Source organism: Sorghum bicolor, chromosome 2, assembly GCF_000003195.3.
Source record: "Sorghum bicolor cultivar BTx623 chromosome 2, Sorghum_bicolor_NCBIv3, whole genome shotgun sequence".
NCBI classification, from domain to species: Eukaryota; Viridiplantae; Streptophyta; class Magnoliopsida; order Poales; family Poaceae; genus Sorghum; species Sorghum bicolor.
This window is the reverse complement of record NC_012871.2, coordinates 8895324-8921885: the sequence shown is the minus strand read 5'-3', so window position 1 is coordinate 8921885 and position 26562 is coordinate 8895324. Positions and strand designations below refer to the sequence as shown.

At 39.9% G+C, this 26562-nt stretch overlaps 3 protein-coding genes across 4 annotated transcripts; all 3 read left to right on the top strand.

The window, feature by feature from the left end:
* On the top strand, positions 4397-7263 carry LOC110433010 (F-box/LRR-repeat protein 25-like). Of its 2 annotated transcripts, XM_021454500.1 has the most exons (5): positions 4397-4623; positions 5072-6070; positions 6376-6546; positions 6633-6838; positions 6942-7263. In XM_021454500.1, exons 2-5 carry the CDS (start codon positions 5156-5158, stop codon positions 6949-6951), a joined length of 1302 nt encoding a protein of 433 aa, XP_021310175.1. In that variant the 5' UTR covers positions 4397-4623; positions 5072-5155; the 3' UTR covers positions 6952-7263. The 2 variants fall into 2 exon arrangements, with proteins under 2 accessions (XP_021310175.1, XP_021310174.1); XM_021454499.1 differs by having other exon boundaries at positions 6633-7263.
* Positions 9065-12479, top strand: LOC8078469 (PHD finger protein ALFIN-LIKE 2). The gene is made up of 5 exons (XM_002461671.2): positions 9065-9233; positions 9364-9396; positions 9505-9727; positions 11715-11835; positions 11946-12479. Exons 1-5 carry the CDS (start codon positions 9131-9133, stop codon positions 12198-12200), a joined length of 735 nt encoding a protein of 244 aa, XP_002461716.1. The 5' UTR covers positions 9065-9130; the 3' UTR covers positions 12201-12479.
* Positions 13173-19009, top strand: LOC110433021. Its single transcript, XM_021454566.1, has 6 exons — positions 13173-13786; positions 14147-14276; positions 15562-15910; positions 17962-18096; positions 18229-18279; positions 18537-19009. The coding sequence occupies exons 1-6, from the start codon at positions 13326-13328 to the stop codon at positions 18611-18613; spliced, it is 1203 nt and encodes a 400-aa protein (XP_021310241.1). The 5' UTR covers positions 13173-13325; the 3' UTR covers positions 18614-19009.

Below are 26562 nucleotides of genomic sequence, written 5' to 3'. Positions count from 1 at the left end.
TGCGAGTGTGGCGGCCGAAACGATCGCCGCAAAAGTGTGGCGCAGGCTTCATGGCGGTGGCAGCCTTTGGCTGCCAACCAAACAGCCCCATAGTCTCATGACATCCTTATTGGGTTTTCCCACAAACATTTCTTGGTACGTATTTTTACATTAAGATGAGGGGAAATACAATACCAACTATGAGTGTCTAGCCAATTACAGTGTGCCAAGCCAAGTTACAATTAAGTATAGGTCTATTATAGAAAAAAAACAATGGTGCTATACTTGTGAAATAAGGATGTCTAGATGCCATTATTGCCATAGACACATACGGAAGTTGGCACAATAGCGTCCAACCCCAACTGACAAAGTACTAAGTAGATGCCTAGCCTAGACTTCCTCACTATAAACACATTTCACAAAAAGATGATTTGAAGTATCATAATTTTGATCACAGAGACCATATTTTGCTGAATCATACAAGTGGGTCCTCTTATATTGGGTGTCGAGGCAATATTTCTTGGCCAGTAGCAACCCATGTCGTTGATTTTGAGCACTTAGCGACTGGAAATCACGGCCTTGCTAAACTTGCTAGGATGCAATCTAAATAGCCTTGTGATGCTCCGATCAGAAGATGTCTAAAGCCAATCATAAGGAGCAAGCCAAAATAAAAACTTCACTTTTGGTAGCATCCTCGCTTTTCCAAATTTCCCTGCCTGCAAGACCAACATCACCAACAAAGAAGGCTCTATTAGTAGGAGTTGAGAAGTTGTCATCACTTGACCAATGCATACCATACCGATCCATTTATGAAACTCTAGCATATGAATGCACATTTCCAAGGTTTACAAATGATTTTTTTGTTGGACAAACACCTAAACCATTAGTGTGCCCCTAATGTCAAGAACCCAAGATCGATCATCAAGTTCAACAATAGACTTTGATTGGAGGCAATGAGGATATAGCACTGAACAACACACAGCGTCAAGTGTCCAAAGGAGGAGTTGTGCACCCAAACATGACTATGACTCTAGCAGTCCAACCCAAATATTGGACACCTAACAAACATGAGAATTGTTCTACTGTGTGCTTAAAGACTAGTGGCATTTTCTTTAGCTGTTCATAGTGATTTCCTGCTAACAAGACAATGGAACCTAGAGCTTCTTTTGGCATTTAGAATTGGCCAAACATCACTTAGTGCGCCATGAACTACATGCACACATGTGTATAAATAATAGAAGATAACAACAGAAAACGCACAAAAAGACGAGAGGATGAAATATTCTCTATCAATCTCGTCACACCATGTATCAACAAAGATATATATTGTATACAATAGGTTATATATTATATTCATTCTCATAAGGAAAAGGTTATATATTGTATACAAAAGCGACTGACACCTTCTTTCCAAGTGGTGGCCTAGTAATAAATTAATTCTAAGATTGTTTAGAGGTCCGTATTGTAATGTTTTGTTTGTATTTTAGGACATGTTTGTTTGATTTGTAACCTTTAGGCTTTTAGCTCAAAAGCTGGCTTTAATTTGGATCTAGACTTTGTCTTCTATAATAAATTTATTGCTTCTTAACACATCAAATGCTAGAAAACTACTTAGAACGTGCTTCTCACCTTTATGTTCATTTCTTGAGAAGATAGTTGTTCAAATTTTCAAAAGATAGCTCAACCATTAGAATGTTTGTCTCAACTTCTCACTGGCAGAAGCCAGCAAAAAACTTGAAACAAAAATGCCCTTAGTATTGAGAAGTTCATGAAGCTACCATAACCATTTAGGACTATCATTGCGTAGGGACTAGGGACATATCTATTTTGTACATCAGCAAAAAAAACTTGAATTCGAAGTTTCGTTGCAAGCTCGTTAATGCCACTATCTTTAAAGGTAAATTAATATTACCTAGATTAATTGCACACTTGATGTGTAATATCCTGGACCATTATAGTGTTCTGGTTTGGTCCTGTTTGACCCATATATTATACTATTATGTAATTATCCTACTTGGGTTTCTAAAGTACCAACTTATAAATCTTGTCTGAAATGTATCACCTCCAAAATAATCCTATTACACAAGTCGTTCATGAAAAACATGCAAAAGTGACACGCTATATGTGTCCAGGCTCATTGGCGCGTGCATATTTTTGGGAAACGGGGTTGTACTTATATTGTGCTACCTCCACATTTGAGGATCTCTTTTTGTGATGGATTCCATATATATATATATAAATTTATGATAAAAAATTTATACCTTGATGACCCAGAGTTTTACATCTCCGTGTGTGTGTAAAGAAAACTACGACGTCCTTCAAATTCCTCTCTGAACTCAAGCAACAAGCATCAGTCAACTTAAAGTATAAAACTGTTGCAAAAAAAACCTTGAAGTATAAAACAGAAACACGCACAAGGAAAAAAAAAGGCCAAAACATTGATCAAGTTGAAGTCGTATGAAAAAAAAGTAAAAAACAATGAAAGACCAAAGCATACATATATGACCCAAATGGCGGCAAAACGACCTTGTCCAACCATCACATCGATAGCAAGCAAGAAAATGACCTGTAAACTAATTGACCTAGTACACAAAAACTTTCCAATCCCTTTCCTTTAAAATGGGGAGAGCTAGCTAGCTTTGGTGCCACTAGCAGTTTTTTTTTTTTTGTCTTTTAAATCTCCGTTGGAGCCAATAGCTGTTGGAGAATGCAAGGGCCAGGAATCGCATCTCATGTGTAGCAGTGTAGGGGCATGACGTACCTAAGCTAGCTTTTGTTAATTGGCTGCGTATATACTGGGTGTCACTTGCATGACTCGGACCTCACTGCTCACTAGACTACAGGACGTGCTGTTGATGCCATCTCCTTGTTAATTGACTACAGGACGTGCATTCTACAAGGATTTGTCTCTGTTTACATCCATATGTTTAGCCTAGTTTTAAATTCTAGGAGATCATATAAGAGTCAAATAATTCTAGAGAAAGGAATAAAAAGATAGAGTTTGATTTTAGGGGAAAACATGAAATTAATTTAACGTTAAATCAAATTTTACTAATTTTAATATATATTTATTCTAAAAATACTCATATGACTTTTTATTAATTTATTTTTACAATTTTGTTTGTAACGTTTAATTAACCTCCCTCAATTATTATAGAAGTCAGATTTACCTCCTCATGGTTGATTTGCTGTCACGTAGGACGGTTGACGTGGTGCCAAACTGCTAGATCAGGTAAATCAGACGGTTTCAATAATTAAAGGAGCATGGACATCTAGTTTTCTTTTTTTTTTTCTAATTTAATAGACGAGGAAAGTTCAAAGGATTTTTTCCGTTCAAAATTACCTCCTGCACCAGCCCTATTCCCAAAATCCAAAAACTTCTCAAGATTTCTCTTTACATCAAATTTTACGGCATATAAATGGAGCATTAAATATAGATAAAAAACAACTAATTATACAATTTACGTGTAATTTACGAGACAAATCTTTTAAATTTAATTAGTCTATAATGAAATAATAATTACCAAATATAAAAGAAAAAGCTACAATATCAAAATCTAAAAGCTTTTGGATAACCAAGCTAAGGTCTCAAAAGCCCTAAAAGCCACACAACCCTCTAAGAGCATCTCCAAGAAACTAGATAAAATTATATTCTAAACTACAAGATTTAGCCATTATGTAAAATAAAAAACATGCTATATATAACAAGCGAAAGTTTAGGAATAACAAACTTGTTAGAACAACTCCAACAGATATGTTATCCATATTATCTAGGCTATTTTTACATTTTAAAGCAAAAATTGAAGTCCAACAGGTGTGCTATCTGGTTTGCTAAAATAGAAAGTTTGCTATCCCTAAATTTTCGCTTGTCATATATAGCATATCGTCCTCACTAGCTATCCTATACAAAGTCTGTTGTAGAACTCTATGCTTTGAGTGAGTTTTTTATTTTACACAATGACTAAATCTTGTAGTTTAAAATATAATTTTACTTAATCTCTTGGAGATGCTCTTATTTTAGCAAACGAGATAGCACACCTGTTGGACTTTAATTTTTTACTTTAAAAATGTAAAAATAACCTAGATAACATGGATAACATATCTGTTGAAGTTAATCTAAATTTTAAAAACAATGCAACTCCATAAAAACATATTTAGGCTTTGTTTTAGTTCCCACCAAAATCCAAAAAGTTTTTAAGATTCCCTGTTAAATCGAATCTTATGGCACATGTATGGAACACTAAATATAGATGAAAAAATAACTAATTGTACAGTTTATCTGTAAATTATGAGACAACTTTTTTGAACTTAGTTAGTACATAATTAAACAATGTTTGTCAAATACAAACGAAATCTAAAAAGTTTTCACTACTATAAACAAGACCTTAAAAAAAATCCATTCCCTTCCCGGTGCCGTGTTCTCTCTTCCCCACTCGCCAGGAAACCACTTGCAGCTCCGCTCGCGTCGCGGCGCGACCGCGCGACCGCCACATCCGCCCGTCGCGGGACCGACGGCCGCCGGATCCTGGAGCCTTGCGGCAACAATCTCCAGCGGTTGGAGGGGCACCGAAGGGAGGGTTGGCGACGGCGGTCGAGTACTGAGCGCCTGACTTCCCATCGATTGCTCATCCCGGCAATCCACGGGTATTTCTTTCATATTTTTTGTGCTAGTTTTATAAAATTCCGTTCCACTTCGTTGAAGTTAAGAGCTGTGTATGCCCATCAGGGGCAGATTAATGGATGGGTGGTGAATATTAAATGGTTTTAGGGTTTGACGAATGTGGTTTCATCTCATCTGTGATATTCTAGGGTTAAGATCTGAGGATAAATTGGGATACACTGGGACAGTTGTTATTTATTAACTGAGTGTTACAAATGTGAAGTTAAACGACCTCAGAACTGACTGTATAGTAAGCGCGGATCATATTGTTCTTATAAATCAGAGGTGTACAAAGCCATGCTTTAGTAGTTCAGTTGCCATTTCATAGTATATTTATGACCTTTGTAGTTTTAAACCAGGGTAGGTTTCTTCCATTTGTATTTAACCTAGATTTTCATATCGTATTATCTTTACAAATTACAAACTTTGCAGTGTACAAGGGTAAAGTGGTGCACCTGGACCATTCCGGCTCTAGCTTTGCCCTTGCATTGAGATCGAAAGCTCAAGATCCTATCCATGCAATGCGAAGCTGAGAACAATCATGTCCTTGTGGTGGTGAGAGCGCAGATGATGCACCCGGAACCAACAATGAAGCGTGCAGGTGGCCCAACCAATGCCGTGGACCGGCTCAGTGCCCTGCCGGATGAGCTCCTCCATGTCATCCTGTCCTTCCTCCCGGCACCGCTGGTTGTTCAGACGAGCTTGCTGTCACGGCGGTGGAGGCGCCTCTGGCGGTCCACCCCTCTCATCAAAATCCACGAACAAGAATTTGTGATCTCTTCAAAGATCAGGACCAACACCCTGGAGGAGAGGTGGGCAAAGTTTGAGGACTTCGCCACCAACCTTCTGCTGTTCCATGATAATACCTCAGCCTTGGGTGAATTCCGCTTGTGTTGTCGAGTACATAATTGGCGTCATGTGGATCGATGGATTCGCCGTGGCATTGAGTACTGTCCTTCTGTGCTCCAGATTAGACTAGTAGGCTATGTTCTTGGGTTCAAGCTTCCTCCCATGGTGGAATCAAATTTCTGTTGTCTTAAAAGGCTGCACCTTGAGCATATTATTTTGAATAGCCATTTCACTGGCTCTCTCTGTTCTGCATGCCCTGTCTTGGAAGATATGAATCTCGATTGCTGTGAGTTTTGTGACAACTGTCCTCAAGGCATTATATCACCCAAGCTGAATAAGTTAGTAATGGACCTTTGTTTGAATAATACACTTTATCCTTTGGTGATCACGGCTCCTAGCCTTACCTATCTCTATATCTCATTTCAATACTTTCGAGTGGGTATTTTGTTATGCAAAATGGATTCCCTTGTCAAAGCAGAGATTTCTGTCTCAGAAACTGAAATATCTGAGGAGACCCAGCGCAATCTGCTTGGTAGCCTGTGCAATGTCACAAGTTTAGAGTTGACTGGTTTTGAAGCAGAGGTATGTCTTCTTGACGAGCTTCCCTTCGTTCTCCTTTGCATTCCTTATCCCTGAAAGATGGCCATTTGAACAATAATATTACACATATGTGATCACTGCTGCTGGCTGCTCTTATATGAGATTTGCCATTTGTTTCCGGCGGATAAATTTTATGCAGTCTTTGTTTCATCTAGGGTAGCATGTTTTTCATCTACTGGATAGTTACTCACATGCATGGCTCAAAAAGAACAGATTATTATCTCACACTTTCTGCGTATGGCTGATGCATTTACTTAATCCTGGTTTGGTTTTTGTCTTCATTTCAGGTGATGCTGAATGATAATTCTAAAGAATTTCCAGTATTTCATAATCTGCAAACCTTGGTCCTTCGTTCCTGTTTTCTTAATGAATATGAACTGACCGACAAATTGGAGGCTTTAGGGAGCTTTCTTCAGAATGCACCTTGTTTGGAGAAGTTTAGTTTGCAGTACTGCATGGTAAGTTCTTATGTCTTGTGTGTATTGTCATGTCTCTGATCATTCACTTGGATATCTTACATGAGTCTTTCTATTTGTGCCAAAAGTTCTACTCATTTTCTGATTCGGACTGGGAGATAGAAAGGAAAAACATCACCCTACCCCGTCACGATGGAAAGATTCTCCATTGTCAAAAGCTGAAGCTGATAGAAGTCATCTATGATCATGATCACGATCACCAACTAATTGAACTAGTGTGGAGTCTTGGAAGGAGATTACCAGATGCCAATATCAAACTTAACAAAATTGATAGGTTTCATCCGTAGCCCATTTCTCTTTGCAGTGTTCCATGAGGTCTTCAAGTCTGTGAAATCTCTACCTCTAGCATATTGAGTGGATGTGTATTCTCTTTGCAGTGTTCCATGAGGCCTTCAAGTCTGAAACCTCTACCTCTAGCATATTGAGTGGATGTGTATGTGAAGTTGGCGTGCATAGGGCGTATGGTCTTCATTTCTGTGTTACTATTGTGATGATGCATAAGTTGATACGCCAGGACCAATTTACCGTTGCAGTCATGGTTTGGGTCAATTTTATATCATTTGGGGAACATAAGTCATTTGACCTTATATATGTAAGTGTTCGAAATTTTATTTTCTGCCGTTGGATATGATTCCACATGTGTGTTTCTTTTGTAGAATTTGAACCCCATAAAGTTGATTTTTGTGGGTTTTTTGTTCATTGTATAATCTTCAGCTTCCACAACCTATAGGAACTCAAAATCACATGGACGTAAAGACATCTGTTTGGTACAGTAGCGATGGAGGTAAAATGGAATCATGAAACACGAGAGTTCAATAGACAATAGGAATGCATTTGTAAAATACGAGCACGGAAAACACAGACTTCCTTGCATGAATTATTGTTTGGATGGAATGAAAAAAAACTGGAGGGAGATGGCAAGGAAATCTCCCATGCCAATATGCCATTGAGGCGTTAATTGTTTTGTTAAGTCCTTAGAGGATTAATAATTTTTTTTTAAAAAATAATTTTTACGGCATGAGTGTTGAGTGGGCACAATTGCTAGAATAATAAGGGGAAATTTCATTTTACCACTTTAAAATTGTCGTTGTAGACTGATTTATTGCGATACAATGATTCCAAATAAAATATTTATAACCTATGAAAAGATCTCTACGAGCTTCAGAAAACTAGAAATAGCTCTAATAAAATGGTAAAGTATCTAGAAAATTCTCAAACAATCTAATTGATGTGTGAACGCGTTTTGAAAACCTTCTATAACAAAAACATAAGATGCAACTAGCATGGACGCCTAGCATGAATGCATTCAATATTAATGTGTGCTGTATTGGTTGCATCTCATATTTTTGCCGTCAAAGGTTTTTCAATACATGTTTAGACAATGATTAGAGTCTTTTTTGGATTTTTTTTTTGCATTTTTGGATATTTCCCATTTTTCTAGAACTAAAACTGGGATTTTTTTCAAAAGTTTCTACATATATTTTTATGAGCTCTAAATATTTTATTTGAATTCATCATATCACAATCTCTACTATTTTCTTAGATTTTTAGGAACATTTTTTTGGTTGACAAACTTTAATAAGTATTTATCGGTAACTTAAAGGAGAGATATACATAATCCTCTTCAAAACAAGTTGAAACCAGTTTAGAGAGGTACTTTAAATGTTTTTGACAGATTAGAGATATAAGATGTCTAATTTGGATACGAATAATCATCTCCTCTGCTAGCCCATTTCTAAAGGCCCAAAGGCCACACACCCAGCAATAAAACACAGTCCCACTCACTCTTATGGCCTTTCCTCAAAAAAAAAAAAAATCATTCTTGTGGTCGCGCTTTTCATAAATTTTGTCATCTGTCGGCTCAGTTTTTTTTGAAGGTGCTCATAGGACAGTGTTTGCGTACATACACCCTCCGTCCCAAAATAACTGTCATTCTCGCTTATCGAGAAACAACTTTGATTAAATATATATTAAAAAATATTAATATTTATGTTACATGATTAGTATCATTGGAGAACTTTAAATCTAGTTTTTTAACAAATTTATTTAGAGATACAAATATTACATGTATTTTTTATAAATTGAGTCAAACTTGGGACACAAAAATCGAAAACAACACTTAATTTGGGACAAAGAAAGTATGTTCAAAGGATAAATGTGCGTGCTTGTGAGTATATGTAATTTTTTAAAAAAGACATAAAGATTTTTTGCCACTAATACCTTGTGTGGGCCTACTAGTCATCATTATCATTGTCTCCAAACCAGTCCACAGGTCCACAATCGGGCACGGAAGATCCCGGCGACCCTCGCCAGCGCCAGGTAAGCCTAACCGTCGTACCCCACCGAGCAGCTCCCAGACCCACCCCTCCACGCGCCCATGTGAACCTACCCACTGACTCGTGGGCCCTACAGGGGTCTTCCTCGGTGGACCGCGTCCACCGCCTGACCAGCCGGCCCTCGCCTTAAATACCGGGCGGTGTCAGACCTCCGACCTGAACCAGAAACCCCTCGCTGCCCAACCGGAGGCGCCGCCGACACAGCCCCCGCGCCGCCGCCGCAGCCGCTGATGGAGATGGCCGGCCCCGTCTCCTCAGCGCCCCGGACCGTCGAGGACATCTACAAGGACTACACCGGCCGCCGCGCCGGCCTCGTCCGCGCTCTCACCTCCGGTAACGTCGACGACACCTCCCTTACTCTCCCTCTCTGCCGTTCTCGCGCGCGCCTCTTCGCCGGATCTCGCGTCTCACACCATTCCGGTTTCCTTTGCTTGGCCGCCGCCGCCGCTGCTGCTGCTTGCAGATGTGGACGAGTTCTACAGCATGTGCGACCCAGGTAAACACCGGATCCGATCTGAGCCGCCGCGGCGCTTTGGTTGCGCTCGCTCCTGCCTCTGCTTGTTTGGGGTTTGGGGGTTTGACTGGTTTCTCGGGGTGCGTGTAGAGAAGGAGAACCTGTGCCTGTACGGTCACCCGAACGGCGGCTGGGAGGTGTCCCTGCCGGTGGAGGAAGTGCCGCCGGAGATGCCCGAGCCGGCGCTCGGGATCAACTTCGCCAGGGACGGCATGAAGCGCCGCGACTGGCTCTCGCTCGTCGCCGTGCACTCCGACGCCTGGGTCGTCTCCGTCGCATTCTTCTTCGCCGCCAAACTCAACGCCAACGAGAGGTACTACTGTGCTCCGGGCTACGCCCCTCCATTAGATTGACTGGGAGCGCTCGGCTTGTTTGATCTCGTTAATTCAAGTAACCGTCGATCTTGGAGAATTGGATTCTCGTAACCGCTTGATTTTTTTTGTCTTGTCTGCGTTATGGTTTGGTTTATGTGGCGGTGAGATGCTGCTCCTGTGCTCGTGGGGCTTACGGGTTTGCTTATTTTATTTCACACATCACCTGCGACATGTTTGTGCACATGGTTATTGTGCTTCCATTGTTTCCAGTCTTATCTTCTTATCCTGCTGTCAATGGGCCATGTTTTTGCTTTTGCTTTATGATTTGGTCCTTAATAATTTGCTACCATGGCCATAATGTACAAATTTGCTACAATGGCACATAATGTGCAAATAGTCTCCCAGCCCCAGCCCGTATCTTCAAGTGAAAAGATATTTGGATGTTTCTTATGGGGTCGTTGACAAGTATATGTCTCTTTGGACCAAGCATCTTTTTTTTTTTTGTCTTTCATGTTTGCACTCTACGATATGCGGTTTGAAGGAATGATGTATCTCTAGGGGCTGTTCCCTTAGAAACGAGTATATACTTATGTTTTGCTCTGATATACTCCCATTTTTCTTTTCTTGTTTAAACTGGATTTTACACCTTCGAAAAACTGAGCTTTCTGGAACTGAACTGGTGGAGATGGACTACAGCTTGGTTCGGTCACCTAAGGTCCCTCACTGGCTCAGTGGCTCGGTAGAGCACACATGGGCCATAAGATCTAGTGGCTAGCATATCTATATGATGTGCTTTTCAGTTCTAATAGTGAATTAACTCAAGTCTTCAGTACATAGATATTTGGAGTTGCAGTGCTGAATTTCATTCTTTCATCACAAAACTCCAACATAAGCAAATAATAAAATTTCCACATGTCTAACCATAAAACTCAAACCCAGTTTTCTTATATACATGCCCTGAATTTGAATTCCTCAAGCTAATTGAAGCTTTTCAAAGCTATTTAAAATGCACATTTTGAGCTTCTCTTCATTTTATTGTTTTAGTCATGTAGTTTTGATTATCTTTTCTTTCACTTTCTTACTTCAGCTTAACATAGACATCCCTGCTGATATATATTGCAATTTTATGTCTTTTGCAAGAAGTATGATGAACAAACACACTATAACTATATTTTCTGGTCATTGACCTACTTGAATGGTGGACAATCTAGCCCTTTCACAAAACCTCTTTGCTATCATTGTGATATTGTTTTATGACTTTCTATTACTTCTGTGCATGAACATAGTTAATGGAACCTGTGATATAACAGGACTTTACTCATCCATTTCCAGAAGTGTTTCTCCTTTTCCAATAGGGGTGCTGTCAGCATGTGTGCTACTAATACGCTTTCATTGTATATTACATTTTTTGTTGTTGTTGCTCATCTCTTTATGGAATATCCAGGATAGTTCGCAGACTGTCTTCTGGCATGAGAATATAATCTTGCTAAATATTTATCCTTGGTAAAGTGTTCAGGAATATTCTGTGGTAGTTACTTCATAAGTTCACAAGGTTGCCTGTATATACGTCAACAGATTGCACTCTGTTTTCACAGTACATTTTAGTTGTTTATTTATCATTCCACAACAAAGCATTTTAGTACCACGAGCTAATTTAGGGTAGGCTAGAGATGAAATCCCACAGGAGCCACAAATATAGAGCATACAAATAATAGTACTATAAGGTGACATGTTAATTGTTTTACTGCACTATATTTTTCTTCAGGTTTTCAGGGCCCATTTAGGATGTTCTTAATGAATCCTTGTTAAAGGTGATATGTCAAGTACCTAGTCTCCTTGATTCTCATACTGATTTGTAATTACTGCTACAGCATCCACCACCTCTTTTTCTAGGGAATGCAGTGGGCATGGTTAATAGAAAGTGTGGTTGAATGCCTTAACTGAAATCTTCTCCTGCACTCAGTATGCTACCTTTTCATTCATCAGGAAGCGCTTATTCAACATGATTAATGAACATCCATCTGTGTATGAAACAATGACTGAACGGAAGGGAAGGGAGAATAAGCCTGGTGTTGATAACAGCAGCAAATCTAGGCACTCAACAAAGGTTCCATTTTGATACCTTTTATTACTCTGTTAGTCTGTTTGCACATTGTTGTTATCAGATGTCTTTGAGCTTTAACAGACTGGCATTTTACTTTGTTCATATATATGCAGCGATCAAATGATGGCAAGACAAAGAACTCAAGAGTGGCAGTTGTCGAAGATGGGTATGGGGATGATGATGAACACAGTGAAACCCTTTGCGGGTCCTGCAGTGGTCTCTACAACTCAAGCGAGTTCTGGATTGGATGCGACATTTGCGAGCGGTGGTTCCACGGCAAATGCGTGAGGATAACTCCAGCGAAAGCGGAACAGATAAAGCACTACAAGTGTCCTGATTGCAGCTACAAGAAAAGCGGCAGGCAATAAAAACCGTGAGGCTGCTGCTGGCCTCCTATTGCTGACTCAGCTGATCAACCAAACCATACTCTCTCTCCAAGTTGGCCGTAGATGTTAATTACCCTAGGCATTTCTTCTTTGTTGTGGTAGATGCTGGAAAAAAGACATATACAGGATAGTTGATCTTACAGACTGGTCCATTGCTTTTGTGCTTGTTTCATTGACACCTGTTTACTGGCCATGTCTTGGAATGTCATTTGTTGATACATGCCTTGTTTAGTTTCAAAAAATTTTCAAGATTTCTCGTCATATTGGATCTTTAGATGCATGCATGGAGCATTAAATATAAATTAAAAAAATAACTAATTGTACAATTTGTCTGTAATTTGTAAGATGAATCTTTTGAGCCTAGTTAGTCCATGGTTGGACAATAATTGCCAATTACAAATGAAAGTGTTATACTAGCTAAACACACAATTTTTCGCGAACAAAACAAGGCTGCAGTCTTGGTGGATTGTATGTAATCTTTGCGTTGTGGGCTCTAGCAACGTGATGAGTGATTACCATTTGGGAAATCTGAGATTTTGCCCCTGACTGCGTATTTGAAGGTCGTCAACGCCTTGTTTAGTTCCTTGCCGAAATTTTTTGGGACACTGTAGCACTTTTGTTTGTTTGTGGTAATTATTGTCTAATCATAAACTAACTAGGCTCAAAAGATTCATCTCGTAAATTTTGATTAAACTGTGCAATTAGTTTTTAATTTTGTTTATATTTAATACTCTATACATGCGTCTAAAGATTCGATGTGACGGAGAATTTTGAAAAGTTTTTGTATTTTGGGTGGAAGTAAACAAGACCCAAGTTGATTCGTTTCGGCTTGTCTTGTACTACAGTTTGTAGAAGTCTGAAAACAAATCAACGACGATTCACAGTTGTGGATGTGGGTGCCTCTCGTCGCCACGGATCGGAGATCTTTCCCTGCGTGGAGGGCTGGGGGTGGCGTAGGTAGGCGAACGCGGCGCGCGGGGAGAGAGTGACAGACGGGCTGCGCGGCGCCACCGTCTCCGGCGAGCGCCGGCACGGTGGAGAGGCGGTGGGCTGTTGCAGGCCTTCCGTGCTGCCTGGGCCGCCAGCTGAGCCCGTGGGCTGGCAGGCATGCCGTGCCGTGCCGTGCCGTGCCGGGCAGCCCCGTTCGGCCAACCACCAAAGGCACCAACAAAGTCAAATTACGCACGCCGTGTCCATTGTCAAACTAGTCCAGATCTTCCTCTGTTGTTTCCTCTGCTTTTCTCCCTTCCTTCCCCTGCGGGCTGGAGCGCGGCGGCGAGGAGCGCCGAGGTCACCGGTGACGCTCTCCTAACCTACTCCCTGCCGCCTTCCGCTTATCTACTCCTGCCTTCGCAAGCTCCCGCGCCTACGTCGAGCCCTCCCTCCCTCCCTCCCCGCGCTCTCCCAGCGCCCCAGGCCGCCTCCCACCGACGCGCGGCAGGCACGCCGCCCAGCTCGGAGGGATTCGGGGCCCTCGTGTTCCCCCGCCGCACCCCCGCTCTACTGGCCTGGAGGGGGAAGCGGGGGATCCATCAGGAATTGATTGGATCGCCTTCTCCTTTTTCTTGGTACGCCGCCCCGCCCTAACCTAGCTTGCTCTGGATGTATGTTTTGTTTTGCCTGTACATATCTTCTCCCAAGCGGGCAATGGATTCCAAATCTCGCTTTCTGGGGTGGGTGCTCTAATCCCACGGGGAGAAGAAAAAAAAAAACTAGCGTTTACCTGAACAGTAACCGCATGTTGCTGTTTCTCGGCCATTTCTATGCAATCGTGAATCAGTCCCGGTTTTGCTTGAGATTTCTGAAATCAGATGGTAGTTTACAACTTTGCATATTCAGTCCTGTCAACATGAACCAGAATGTACTTGTTATTTCTGATGAAGTCAGCTGGCAGTTTACGTATTCTCAATCTTGTCGACATGAACCAGGATATACTTGGACCGCTGCTCGCAAACACGGGGTTGGCAGGGCAATCCCTCTTTCCAAAGTGAGCTCGGACAGGTTTACTTTGGCTCTGAGATGGCTGATGAGGACTCATCCGACTTCACCTTCTGCAAGGTATGCATGCTTCTGCTTGTGTCACTTTACACCATGGTGGTCGTTTATGTTAAGCTACTTTGTTTGTTGTTCTAGTGCTTCATGTCTGTTCCTTATCGGTACTCTTCTGGTCATAAAATCATCGTGCCTGATTAATTCATGGTTTATCGGGGTGATCATAGAAATTGTCAACATAAGAGAAGCATTTTGTTATCGACCATTTAACATATAGATTGTGATTGCCAGTTTCGCGGGCCTTATGCTTTACCATACCATACTGAATGATTTGTTTTGTGCTCACTTGTTGTTTCCACATGAAAAATATCACCAGAAGTTTAAAATCTTGTGGATTGTCTCAAGAACCCACAATAAGCATGGGATATCATTTCACTGATATATGTTCATTTCTGAAACCAGTATAAGTGCATAGGGCATAAGTTTTGTTCAAACACTATGTGAACAAGTCAACAGGAATTAAGCAATTGAGAAAACACCTGATCGCTTAGGGAGACGAGGTCTAATTGCTTTTTGCTTGCTTAAAATCTGTTTTGGCGCTGTCTCTCACTACAGGCATTTAAACAGTTGCTTTCATTTATTTTTCTATTTATCTTCATCTCCAAAAGCTCCTTAAAAAACACTTGGTAAACCAATGACTATCTCAAGTGAATAAAATGGATAAGAGCTCTATTTTCTTTCCTCTCTCCAATAATTAGCTTCCTAAAAATAAAATACCAAGCAGTATGGGGCGAAAACTGCACGAAGCACAGGGGAGGGGGCACCCGGGCAGATAGCAATCACGAAACACACGTATCTGGGAGTTGAGGGGGCGATTTACCTAGTGCTTATCCTTAGGAAGTTGTTTTACAAAACTGTTGGAGGGCCCTTTTTTTTTTTTTGCCAAAACAGAATTAGGGAGTTGTTTTAAGGAGTTTTTGGAGATGCTCTTGCTGCTTATGCCATTGGATTGGGTCAATTAGCTGTGGACAGTACAAAGCAAGTGCATCTTTATGGGTAGTCACTTCATTACCTTTTTATTTAGGTTCTTATTTGGATATAGGTTGTAGTATATATGTATCACTTCCACTTGATACACTCAGTTGCATGATAGCTTATCAATTGTTACTGTAGTGGTCTAAACCTTTTCTATTGAATATTTATCGGCTATTTCTCCCTAAGACCCTTGAGTTGTTAAGATCCCAAATGGTATGACTTACAAACTTACATGTGCCATTTTGTTTTTTCTTGCTTTCTGGTTTACTTTCTGATATGACTTCTAAGAACTTATTTTGATATATCTGTTTTGTAGGTTATTTCTGCAGAAAATGACGGTCAACCAGAATCTCCTAAAGCCATTCCTGTAGAAAGTATGACACTCGAGGATGTTCATGTTGATAGTGCAAATACTTCAAAGAACAATGGGTTGGAAACTGTTGACTCAGAAAAAGATAGGTCTGGTAACAATGTCAGTGTTTCAACAAAAGACAATAACATGCAAGCACCAGTTACACAGACAAGTGGTGGAGCAGAATCAAATGTGCCATCACAGGCAAAGCGTTCATCGAAGAAACCTGCAGCACGGGCAAAGGTTCCTTTTGAGAAAGGCTATAGTCAAATGGATTGGCTAAAGCTGACACAAACACATCCTGATCTAGCTGGTAAGTTGTTACTTGTTACTGACTTTTCTGGTAAGCTGTTTGCTGATCTTTGGTAGTTTGGTCTATCTGCATAATTAGTGCCTCTCAGAGGACCTGTTGTGGGGTCTGGGAATGACAGCGAGTCATAATTATATTAGTTGATGTTTTATACTCCCTCTGTCCACGAAAGAATTAATTCCTAGAATCCGTGCCAGTCAAACTTTTTTAAGTTTGACTAACTTTATAGAAAAGAGTAACAACATCTATGACATAAAATGCGCATCATATGAAAATATATTCTATGATGAATCTAATGATACTAATTTGATACCACAAATCTTAGCATTTTTTCTAGAAATTTAGTTAAAGTTTAAAAAATTTGACTTAGGACAACTCTAGAAATTGACTCTTTGGTGGACGGAGGGAGTAATAACTAAAATGCTTAAACTCATGTCATTTACTGTGCTCTATTATTCTGCCGGGCACTTTTGTCTGAAAGAAAAGTCCTTAGAGGTTCCATCAGTGTAGAATGAACATAGCCAGCTTGAGATTCAATGTTTACCTTTATGAATAGTTCAATCAACTAAGTTGAGAACTTTTAACAGCCTCCATCTCTGTACACGTGTAGTGCAGCAGCAGCCTAACAGCTGCGTAGTTAAGTCTGCAATTAGAGCAGACTTGTGCGCATGCTGTGTGCTCACTGGTGAGCTAGCTGGCCTTGCATAGAAGCCTGCAACCAATTGCAGTGTAGTTTCCTTGCAAGTGCATAGCAACATCTAGGCTGAATAGCAGCAGAAGACTTGACTGCAAGTCAAGGTCTTCTCTTAGGTAATTTCTAGGAAAGCCACTAGGGCTGTTTTCTGGAGTTTGTTTGTGTCTGCTGTAAGCTGCATTGCATCTTTGTATGTGCTGATTTAAGTGATTTTTGCTTGTGAGAATTAGGGCAGTAATGGTGGTGAATTTCCATGTATTAGCACACATGCATTCATCACTCTATATTCTCTTGCCCTGGTTAAGCTCCAAGGTGTGAGCTGACTGGCCAGAACTCGAGACGTGGCTCCCATAATGGCCTCCAAAGAAGGCCATGACACGGACCCTTTTTAAAAATAAGTACGTTAATAACAGCTGCTACTACTGTTAGATTGTTTAAAGCTATTACTAGATCAGGTACAATCCCCGTTGTAAATAGCTTCCAATCCCCTTCTACAACCTTGAGTCATCAGATGATCTCAAAAGGATAAAAAAGAATGTTGAACTGTCAGCGCTGCCGTCAACATGTCAATGATGCCTAGCTGAGAGCTGTTGTGGCACTGTGTGGTACTGTGGTATGACTGTGCTTCAGATTTCACGTGTTTGGTGTCCTGGATTGCACCTGGAGCCAGGCTGAACAGATGCAAAGATTCCCTTCGGGCCAGGCTGAGCAGGAACGCAGCTGAGGTTCGTTTCCATCGAGCCTGGCTCGGTTGATGCCGCCGGCGTGCGCTCGTGGCCGATTTTTGCCTTCCCGCATGCAACTTTGCTGGTGCATCCTATGAACCAAACAAATTCTCTGTGTGGCCTAGTTCTATTTAAACAGGCAGCCAAACAACATATGGTTGCATGCGTTGGGGCTGGCCAAGTTTAGCCTGGCAAGGTTGGTGCGAACCAGGCTGGTTTGGGAAGGGTACCAAACAGGCCCTAAATGCACCCACAAAACAGCTTTTTTGACATGGTTGAGCATTTTGCGATATTTATGACCTACTTGCAGTGCATCCCTACAATGCAAGCTGTTATCATTGATCTATTTTCCTCAAATTATAAACAGGATGATGTTTGTGTCAGAAATAGTGCCTTGGGTTTGCAATGCTTAACCCCCACATTTTAAAATCTCTTGAAGGTTAGATTGACACATTTTGGGATCTTGTAAACCTTATTATGTCAATCTGGGAGTAACCAGAACTATATGCTTACACAATTCCACTACAGTTATAATCATGTTTGCCATTTTTGTTTACCTACTTGCAAGTTTTTTTTGCCCTCAATTGATTATCTGATAATTGATGAAATGATGTTTGCTTTCCTTCCTTTTATAGGGCTTAAGGGGCAGTCAAACCGAAAGTTAATTTCTTTAGAAGAGGTTAAGCAGCACAAAGCAGGAGATTGTATTTGGACAGTTCTCAAAGGCCGCGTGTACAACATTGCTCCATACATGAAATTTCATCCTGGAGGTAGTCATAGTTTTAGTTCATGTGGAGTTATTATGTTTGAGTTTCAGAACCACTGTTCTCACCTCACAAGTCACAGCCTTTTCTGTATGATATATTTTCCTAACCTGTACCATGTTTTGGGTTGATTTGCAGGTGTTGATATGCTTATGAAAGCTGCTGGGAAAGACTGCACTGCTTTGTTCAGTATCCTTCCATTATTATTTCTGCACTGTAACTCATTATCTTGCTGCTTGTGGACACATACTGGAAGACCATTCTTATTATGCAAGTTAGTGTGGTAGCTAAAGGCATGGCATACATACAGCGACCACTATGATGCCTTTGCAGCCTTTTTCCTCAATCTCTTGGTGATTGACCTGCTGATGATTACATTCGTTAACTGTCCCATTTTGTGATTGTAGATGCTTATGATTCTTGATTGCTCCTTGACTTGACTATAGATAAATACCATGCTTGGGTAAATGCAGAGTTCCTCTTGGAGAAGTGCCTTGTCGGATTCCTTGATCCCAACGAGTAGATCTGGGGGTTCAGGCCGCATGGCATTTTATCACTTGATGCACACCCTGACTGTTTGTAGGCACCTCAGTAGATGAATTAAAGAATCTAAATGTTCTATTGTATCAAAACGGGAATACATTGATTCAATTCTGTTTCAAAAAGGAAAGCAGAATTGTTATGGAGATGAGAAAATCCAGTCCAATATTGGTATGTCATTACACTACGAGGTGAATTGCAACACCTGATGGAATACATGCCACAGCCATGACATCGTCAAGATGAACGCTTGTCTGTGTAGAAAACGAGTGGTTGTTTATATATGCTGTGTTATAATCCTTTCCGACTACTGTAATATGCATATATATTGATTTTTCATATTTTTTTTCACAACTGGAAACTTTCATTTAACATCACAGATAACTATCGTGTTCAACATGCAAAAGGATTTACAAGTTCAATTTTTTCAAGAAGTGCTGATGACTTGTTTTGAAGTTTTGTTATTCTTTTGTATTGATGTAGTTTCTTGAAACTTTCCTGACCTTGTTTTAGAATTAAATATAAATTTAAAATTGTTTGGCACAAATAGAAAGATGGGTCGAATGAGTAGTTACAAAGATTCAGAACTTACACATAACCCAACAACTACAGTTAATGAGGCAAAACGATCATTAGCGAAACAGCCTTGATTTAAATTTGTTTTGTTCCAGAGGTGGAAGTATTTCTTTTTAACTTGCTAAATATAATTCATTTGTTACGTCCGTATATTATATTTTGATGAAAACAACGTATGTGTCTTGTATCGCATAGTATGTGCGGATGGTTTCTGTGGAGTTGGATTTACTAGAAATGTTTATGGCAACCAATCTATGAGAGCTATGTATGTACTTGCTTCGGGGAACACTATATACTCCTATATGCTTAAACAACTCCCAAGATATTGGAACAATATACAATTCCAATGTGGACTAGTGACAAGAAGAACATCTGTTCTAAGCGTGGTGCAGCAGCTATGTACGTACGGATCAGTATTATTTTCTATCTAGAAATAAACGTCATGTATAAACCAACAAGATAATATGACGAAACGTGAAACGTGTATAGTAACTCAACGACGTAAACAACGTTAACTGTGAATATAGCACAGTGCTACATAAACCACCCGACCTCAAACTCCAGTTAACACCTTGTGTGATGCCTTTGATCATCTCCGAAAATCCTAAGTTACATTTTTTCTTTTTTTTGATATATTTAATTTAGCAATTACAGAAATAATTTAACGAGTTTGTAAATTACTCTGACACTTTTATACTTCCTCTCTCGTATATTTGTATTGGGAACTCTACCTTTACTCTTTATTCTGTCTCATATTTTTTCACCTCTAGATTTACTGATTGATACATGTGCATATTTCGTGCAATTAGATAAATTTTCCTAAGTGTGAAAAGACCAGGAGTTTAGATAGAGAGCATTTTTTATTCTTTCTAAAAAAATCAATTGCTATACACTAGTAGAGGAAAAGGATTTTAAAGAGACAACCATTGTGACTAATAGAGACGGACATATCGAGAGACCGCCTTTGCAAATAGTTGGATATTGACATGGTCTATACTAAAGGTATAGCTCTCAATATAATATACAACTTTGCAGTTGATTTTTTTTAAAAGATGTTTAGAAGTAACCTTTTTTTATTCTAGATGAATTAACTCTCTCCAAAGTTCAACCTACGATTAGTGTCTAGCACAAGACTTAATAAAACATAACACAAAGTCTCTTTATAGTTAAGAGAGGGTTACATGCGTTATTTGTATTACCCCATAATATGTCCTAGAATTTCTAGAGCAGCTTATATTTTAGGACAGAGAGAGTATTAAGGACTTGTTTGGTTATTAGCCAGAAATAGCCACACCAAACATGCTGGCTAAGAACCTATCAGACCCTAAATGTCACGCATCTCAAGAACTCTAGCTTTTACGCATTATACGTAGATAAAAATAGATATCTTTCCCACATTTCTCTCTCTTCCACCTAAGAAGAGAATGAAATGACCGGCACACACAGCAACGCCCTAAGGATGTGCCACGCCAGATGTTGACCTTCAGAGCTCCACACAAATCATAAATCAACGGCAATAGTGGCTTGTAGAATTTGGAAGTCTCAAGCTATCACCAGAAAAATTTTCTTTATATTGTATAAAAATATTATATATTTCTAGATAAATATTTATGTATAATGAAAATCGTCCGAGCTCTTTAAAACTTTGTAGCTCCGCTATGCCAAGGAACCGTGCGTTTGGGGAGAGGGCTGCTTTGCCACATGGTATATTGACTCAAAGAAAAATGATACCTGCTGGACCAGTTTTAGTTGCCTGTGTTGCAAAATATTTTTAACGCATGGTTACTTCAGCTTACATGTAGTAACTTTTTCTTTCTCCCCTTGAACCACCGTTGAAACCAACGTGCGTTGGGCGTGCTCTAAGTGACGCACGTATTATTAGCTTATGGATCAATCTCTCACGTTTTCTTTTAAAAACACACACACACACGAGTTCTCCGAAGTGGAACCGGATGCCAGCTGAAAGCAGGACAGGCCTCGACGCTGTCCGCCGTTCTTTCGTGCCTTTCCCTCCGTTGCCGCGTCCATCCTTGGTTTGGTCCACTCAACTTGAGCTTCTCTAAAGCCTAATCCACTCAAAATGTCATTTTTTTTTCCCTCCCCACCTTTCGTATATGCGCTTTGATAAAAGGCTACGACGGAGTCCAAGTTGCAACTAACTGCCGTATCACCATATCTTATGGTCTTGTTTTGTTTCCACTCAAAAACTTTTTAACTCATCGTATCGAATGTTTGGACATATTTATGGAGCATTAAATATAGATAAAAAAAATAACTAATCATATAACTTATATATATTTTGCGAGATGAATCTTTTAAGTCTCGTTAGTCTATGGTTAGCCACTAATTGTTATAGTTACACATGTGCTACAATGTCAAAAAAAAAAAAAACTTTCGAGAGTACGACCTAAATTCCTTTTCCGGTTTTGTGGTCAAACAAAGCCGGTGGTACGTAAGACAGATGCTCTTGTGTTGTGTGCTTTAGAATTCAGAAAGCTTGAGATATATTGTGCAGAAAGGCAAAATGCTGGAAATTAAAGAGAGGCCAATGCTTGGTGGCATCTTCAACCTTGGACATGGACGGTTGCGACTTGTTGGGCACCTGCTTTTCCACGGCATCCAAGACGAAAAAGCCCATGCGCTTTCTCCCAACTAGTAGTTGCTTTCTTCAGCAATCAGCATTGATAAATTATAATAGTATAGTAACAAAATAAAATAAAACTGCTGCTATTGACTTTTTTTTTCTGATACTGGCAGTCCATTATATTGATGCATCATTGGTAATTTGGTACTGGTCTATTGGAGCAACAAAAGACCCAGGTGCCCTTGCTTGAGTTTAATTAACCAATCTTATGGAAGTATAATTTATACTTACTGAAAATATTTAATTACCAACACCTTTTTTCCGACTTGTGAAAACATGATATTTGACCAAAGATATGAATTTTAATCCAACATTGTTGGGCCGGTTTGTGGAATAAGGTAGTCATCCCGTGAAGAATATTTAGCCGTCTTCACAAATTTAGGCCTACAGTTTGGCAGGTGAAAAGTTTTTAAATACTATAGCATTTTCATTTGTATTTGGTAATTATTTGTCCAGAACATAAGGACAATGGATCAATATAATGGACTGCCAATAGAGTATTGGTAAAATAATTTCAGTAAGTACAAATTATACTTCCATAAGATTGGCTAATTAAACTCATCAAGCAAGCTAAGGGCACCTGCGCTTTAATTTGTTGCTCCAATAGACCAGTAGGAATACTTTTTTTTGTTCACTAGTGAAAACACGATGTTTGACAAAAAGAAAAAGGAGAATGAATTCTAATCCAACATTGTTGGACCAACAGAGCGTTTGGTTTGTGGAATAACGTGGTCCACTCTGATCCCACGAAGAATATTTAGTCGTCTTTAGAAATTTACTTGTAAAATGGTCATGTGGTTCCATAAAAAAAGAAGAAGAAGAAGCAAATTGTATATGTGTTGAGACAAATGGATAAGACCAATGGTTGTGTGGTCCTCCGTGGACTTGTTGGTGCATGGTCGTCGGTCAAATTTCACTACATCATCAGTAGTCCCTGTAAAAATTAACTTACGTCTCGTTTAGTTCACTTCGAAATCCAAAAAGTTTTCAAGATTCTCCGTCACATCGAATTTTGTAGCACATGCATGAAGTATTAAATATAGACGAAAACAAAAACTAATTACACAGTTTGTCTGTAGATCGCAAGACAAATCTTTTGATCCTAATTAGTTCATGATTGGACAATATTTGTCAAATAAAAACGAAAGTGCTACAGTAGCGAAATCTAAAATTTTTTATTTGGCGTGATGGGCCGGTGGTGTAGCATCATCAGATGGAAAGCCGTTTGAATGAATTAATTTATTCCCAAAAAAAATGTTTGTCTTTCTGATGTTCAGCGAGCAAGGCCCCTACATGGCGGGGGGTGGGAAAAAAAAAGCGCCGCAACTGCAGCTCACTCAGCACACCAGTGAAGTGGACATGTGCTGGAAATGTACGTGGCCACAGTACTGGTCTGGATAAGAAGACTAGGGTCTTGTTTAGTTCACCCCGAAATCCAAAAAGTTTTCAAGATTTCCTATCACATCGAATCTTGCGGCACATGTATGAAGCATTAAATATAGACGAAAACAAAAACTAATCACACAGTTTGACTGTAAATCACGAGATGAATCTTTTAACTCTAGTTAGTCTATAAATGGACAATATTTACCACAAACAAACGAAAGTGCTACAGTTCCGAAAACTTTTCAGTTAGCAGAGGTCGTGTGCGTGGACCTTAATTATGTACTGATAGACTGGGGGTTTCGGCGCATGGTCAAATTTCACCGCAAGCACGCTCCCACACACATACGGAGTAGAGTAGGCACGGCCGGAGGTTACGTACGTCAAGGTCCACTACTACGTACTATAATGCAGCGTGTATTTTTGGGCAAAAATTAAAAATATCACACCGGTTTTTGGTGGTGGCGACCCATCAGACAGGCGACAACAAGAGCCCGCTCCACTAAAAAAAAAACCTTTGGGGGGCAAGTGTCGACACCTTGTCGTCATGCCAAACGCGTCGCCGTCCGTTTCGTTGATTTCCGTACCAACAGGGCTCCGTCGGCGGGCGCGACAATAGATGTAAAAAAACCAAAACTTTACAAGATTTCATATCGCATCGAATCTTGCGTCACATGCATGAAACATTAAATATAGAAAAAAAATAATTAATTACACAGTTTACATGTAAATCACGAGACGAATCTTTTAAGACTAGTTACTCTATGATTGAACAATGTTTGTCAAATAAAAACGAAAGTACTACAGTATTAAAATAAAAAAATTAGATCTAAACAAGGCCAAAGCACGCCAGCCCACTGCAGTCGTCCGTCTCGCTCAGGATGACAAACGACGTGACGAACTTCCGCTTCTTGCCCACCGGGACTTGACTACCGGGTCTTTTTTTTAATATATATATATATATATATATATATATATAATAGAAATTATAGAAACTATGAAAACCATAAAAGTACAGAAGAAACGTGACATCCGGCCGGGGCATGGCCAAGCTGTCGCCCACAAGTTGCAGGCGACAAAACCATCGGGGCCCGTCAACCGTTGACTCACTAGCCCAGTCTTTCTAAAAAATCTACTAAATAAAAATAGTAGCACTTTCGTTTGTATTTAACAAATATTGCTCAATTATAGGCTAACTAAGCTTAAAAAATTCATCTCACAAGTACAGTTAAATTATGTATTAGTTATTTCTTTTATCTATATTTAGTGGTTCATATATGTGCCATAAGATTTGATGTAATGAGATATATGAAAAGCTTTGCAGAATATTTTGAAAACTAAACAAGGCCCGATTTGATGGTAAATAGCCAGTACCCACGCCAGCTGCAGTGGGAAACCCAAACAAGCAATAATCGGTACAGTACTCCCTTTCGTATTTATAAACAAAGTTGTTTCTTTGAGTCAATTATTAAAAATATAAATTATAAATAGCTTTTAAATTGTTAAATTTAGAAATGTAAAAATTATATGAATAGACTTATTTTAAAAAAAATACTTTCATAAAATTGGATATATACATAAATATTTTTTATAAAAACAAAAAATCAAAGTTAGACTTTAGAAACCATATCACTGTCCCAAACGAATATCCGTCCATACTCTAACACGCATATCAACTTAACAACATTGGTTAGAAAAAACAACAACATAATTATTCAGTTTGATGACGAAAGATGTCATTGGTAAGGCCAGTATAGGGCTGGACATGCGGCTCAAGAATCGTTTTTTTTTTTTAAGGAAAAGCAGTTATCGTCACCAAAAAGCATTGACCGCCATTTTTTCATTAAAATGTGGATCCTCAAGGATTCGAGCTACAAAGGCAACACTCGTTAAGATGTACTCCCTCTGTCCCACTAAGATTGACGTTCTAGCATTGCAGCGTTGTTCCAGTATTAATGTCGTTTTAGGTGCTGTCCAGCTTGCCAGCTAGCTTGTAGCACGTTTATCCATGACTGAGAAGAGGAGTGCAAGAGATGAGAGCACTGCAGAACAGGAGTACTTTGGTATTTTGTCTAGTGTCTTGGTAGCTGTGTCCCAACCTAAAACGTCTCTTATTTTGGGACGGAGGGAGTACATAAGTAATACGTACCAATAACTAGATGACCGGAAGGTGCTAGACGGATGCCAAATTAGCAAGATCAGTCCATTTGGGCATTTCGTTTATTAGCACTTGAAGTTGAAGGGCACAGAACCGCAAGCGCAAAAGAAACAACAACTAGATACCTCACTTTGTGCTCACAGAGGAAGGAGAACCCAAAGTAAAGTTTTGAGCGCGGGGCCACTGGAGTCGAAAGGATAAGAGCTACCGGTGAAAATGGCTCCCACAAAGGTGGCGACGCAAACACATGAGCGGGCACTGGCAACAAAACACATGAATAGTAGCAATAGGGACACACCGGTGTTAGGGGGATGATAGTGTGATGGCAAGGCAGTCTCCAAAGCACATGAGGAGGTGACACATAACAGAAGTGGTGGCAGAGGCGTGCAATCAAGCAGTTAGAAGAAGAATATGAGATTTTTCGACACACATTATTGCCTCTGCTCTAATGTCAGGAAAAGCCTAGAAGGATCCATGGGTGACACTAAAGTGTATTCATGTTGTAGATGGGCAATCTGATTGATGGCAATAGATAGCTAGTGACGTGGACTTGTGAGAGAGAGCAGAACATGGTATACAAAAATAAGGGCATACGGCAGACTTTAGGCCAATGTATCGAGATGTGTTGCGACCTAAGCTTCGAATCAATCTTGATCCAATGTTGGAGTGACGCTAGCACTAGTTGGTATAGCTTAGGGCACTCACAATGCAGACTCCATCATAGAGTCTAAAACAATTAATTACATATTATTTATGGTATTTTGCTGATGTGGCAGCATATTTATTGAAGAAAGAGGTAGAAAAAATAAGACTCCAAGTCTTATTTAGACTCTAAGTCCACATTATTCGAGATAATAAATAACTTTAGACTCTATGATAGAGTCTGCATTGTGAGTGCCCTTAGAGATGACAACATCGTGGGTCGGGTCAGTTCAGGATCCTGACTTTTATGGTAGTTGGCAAACCATGAACATTTCGTTTTAATTAGCTACTTGACTGCAATGTTATTGGTATCCATAGACCCAAAACCCCTAGCCGAGTTTGGACCTCTCAAGGTCCTCATGCTCGGATCATATCTCTTCGTTCCGTCCTCTCCTCAAATAATCGACCTTCACCAGTTCGCTGTTTGAGACAGCGTATATGTCTGATATCTTTTTGCTTTTCCCACCAA

Coding starts and splice junctions, on each gene's coding strand:
- LOC110433010 (XM_021454499.1), top strand. CDS start 5,156: ATGCAATGCGAAGCTGAGAACAATCATGTCCTTGTGGTGGTGAGAGCG. Junction 6,071..6,375: donor TGACTGGTTTTGAAGCAGAG/GTATGTCTTCTT, acceptor TCTTCATTTCAG/GTGATGCTGAATGATAATTC. Junction 6,547..6,632: donor TTAGTTTGCAGTACTGCATG/GTAAGTTCTTAT, acceptor TTGTGCCAAAAG/TTCTACTCATTTTCTGATTC.
- LOC8078469 (XM_002461671.2), top strand. CDS start 9,131: ATGGAGATGGCCGGCCCCGTCTCCTCAGCGCCCCGGACCGTCGAGGAC. Junction 9,234..9,363: donor CGTCCGCGCTCTCACCTCCG/GTAACGTCGACG, acceptor TGCTGCTTGCAG/ATGTGGACGAGTTCTACAGC. Junction 9,397..9,504: donor CTACAGCATGTGCGACCCAG/GTAAACACCGGA, acceptor GGGTGCGTGTAG/AGAAGGAGAACCTGTGCCTG.
- LOC110433021 (XM_021454566.1), top strand. CDS start 13,326: ATGCCGTGCCGTGCCGTGCCGTGCCGGGCAGCCCCGTTCGGCCAACCA. Junction 14,277..15,561: donor CCGACTTCACCTTCTGCAAG/GTATGCATGCTT, acceptor TCTGTTTTGTAG/GTTATTTCTGCAGAAAATGA. Junction 15,911..17,961: donor AACACATCCTGATCTAGCTG/GTAAGTTGTTAC, acceptor TTCCTTTTATAG/GGCTTAAGGGGCAGTCAAAC.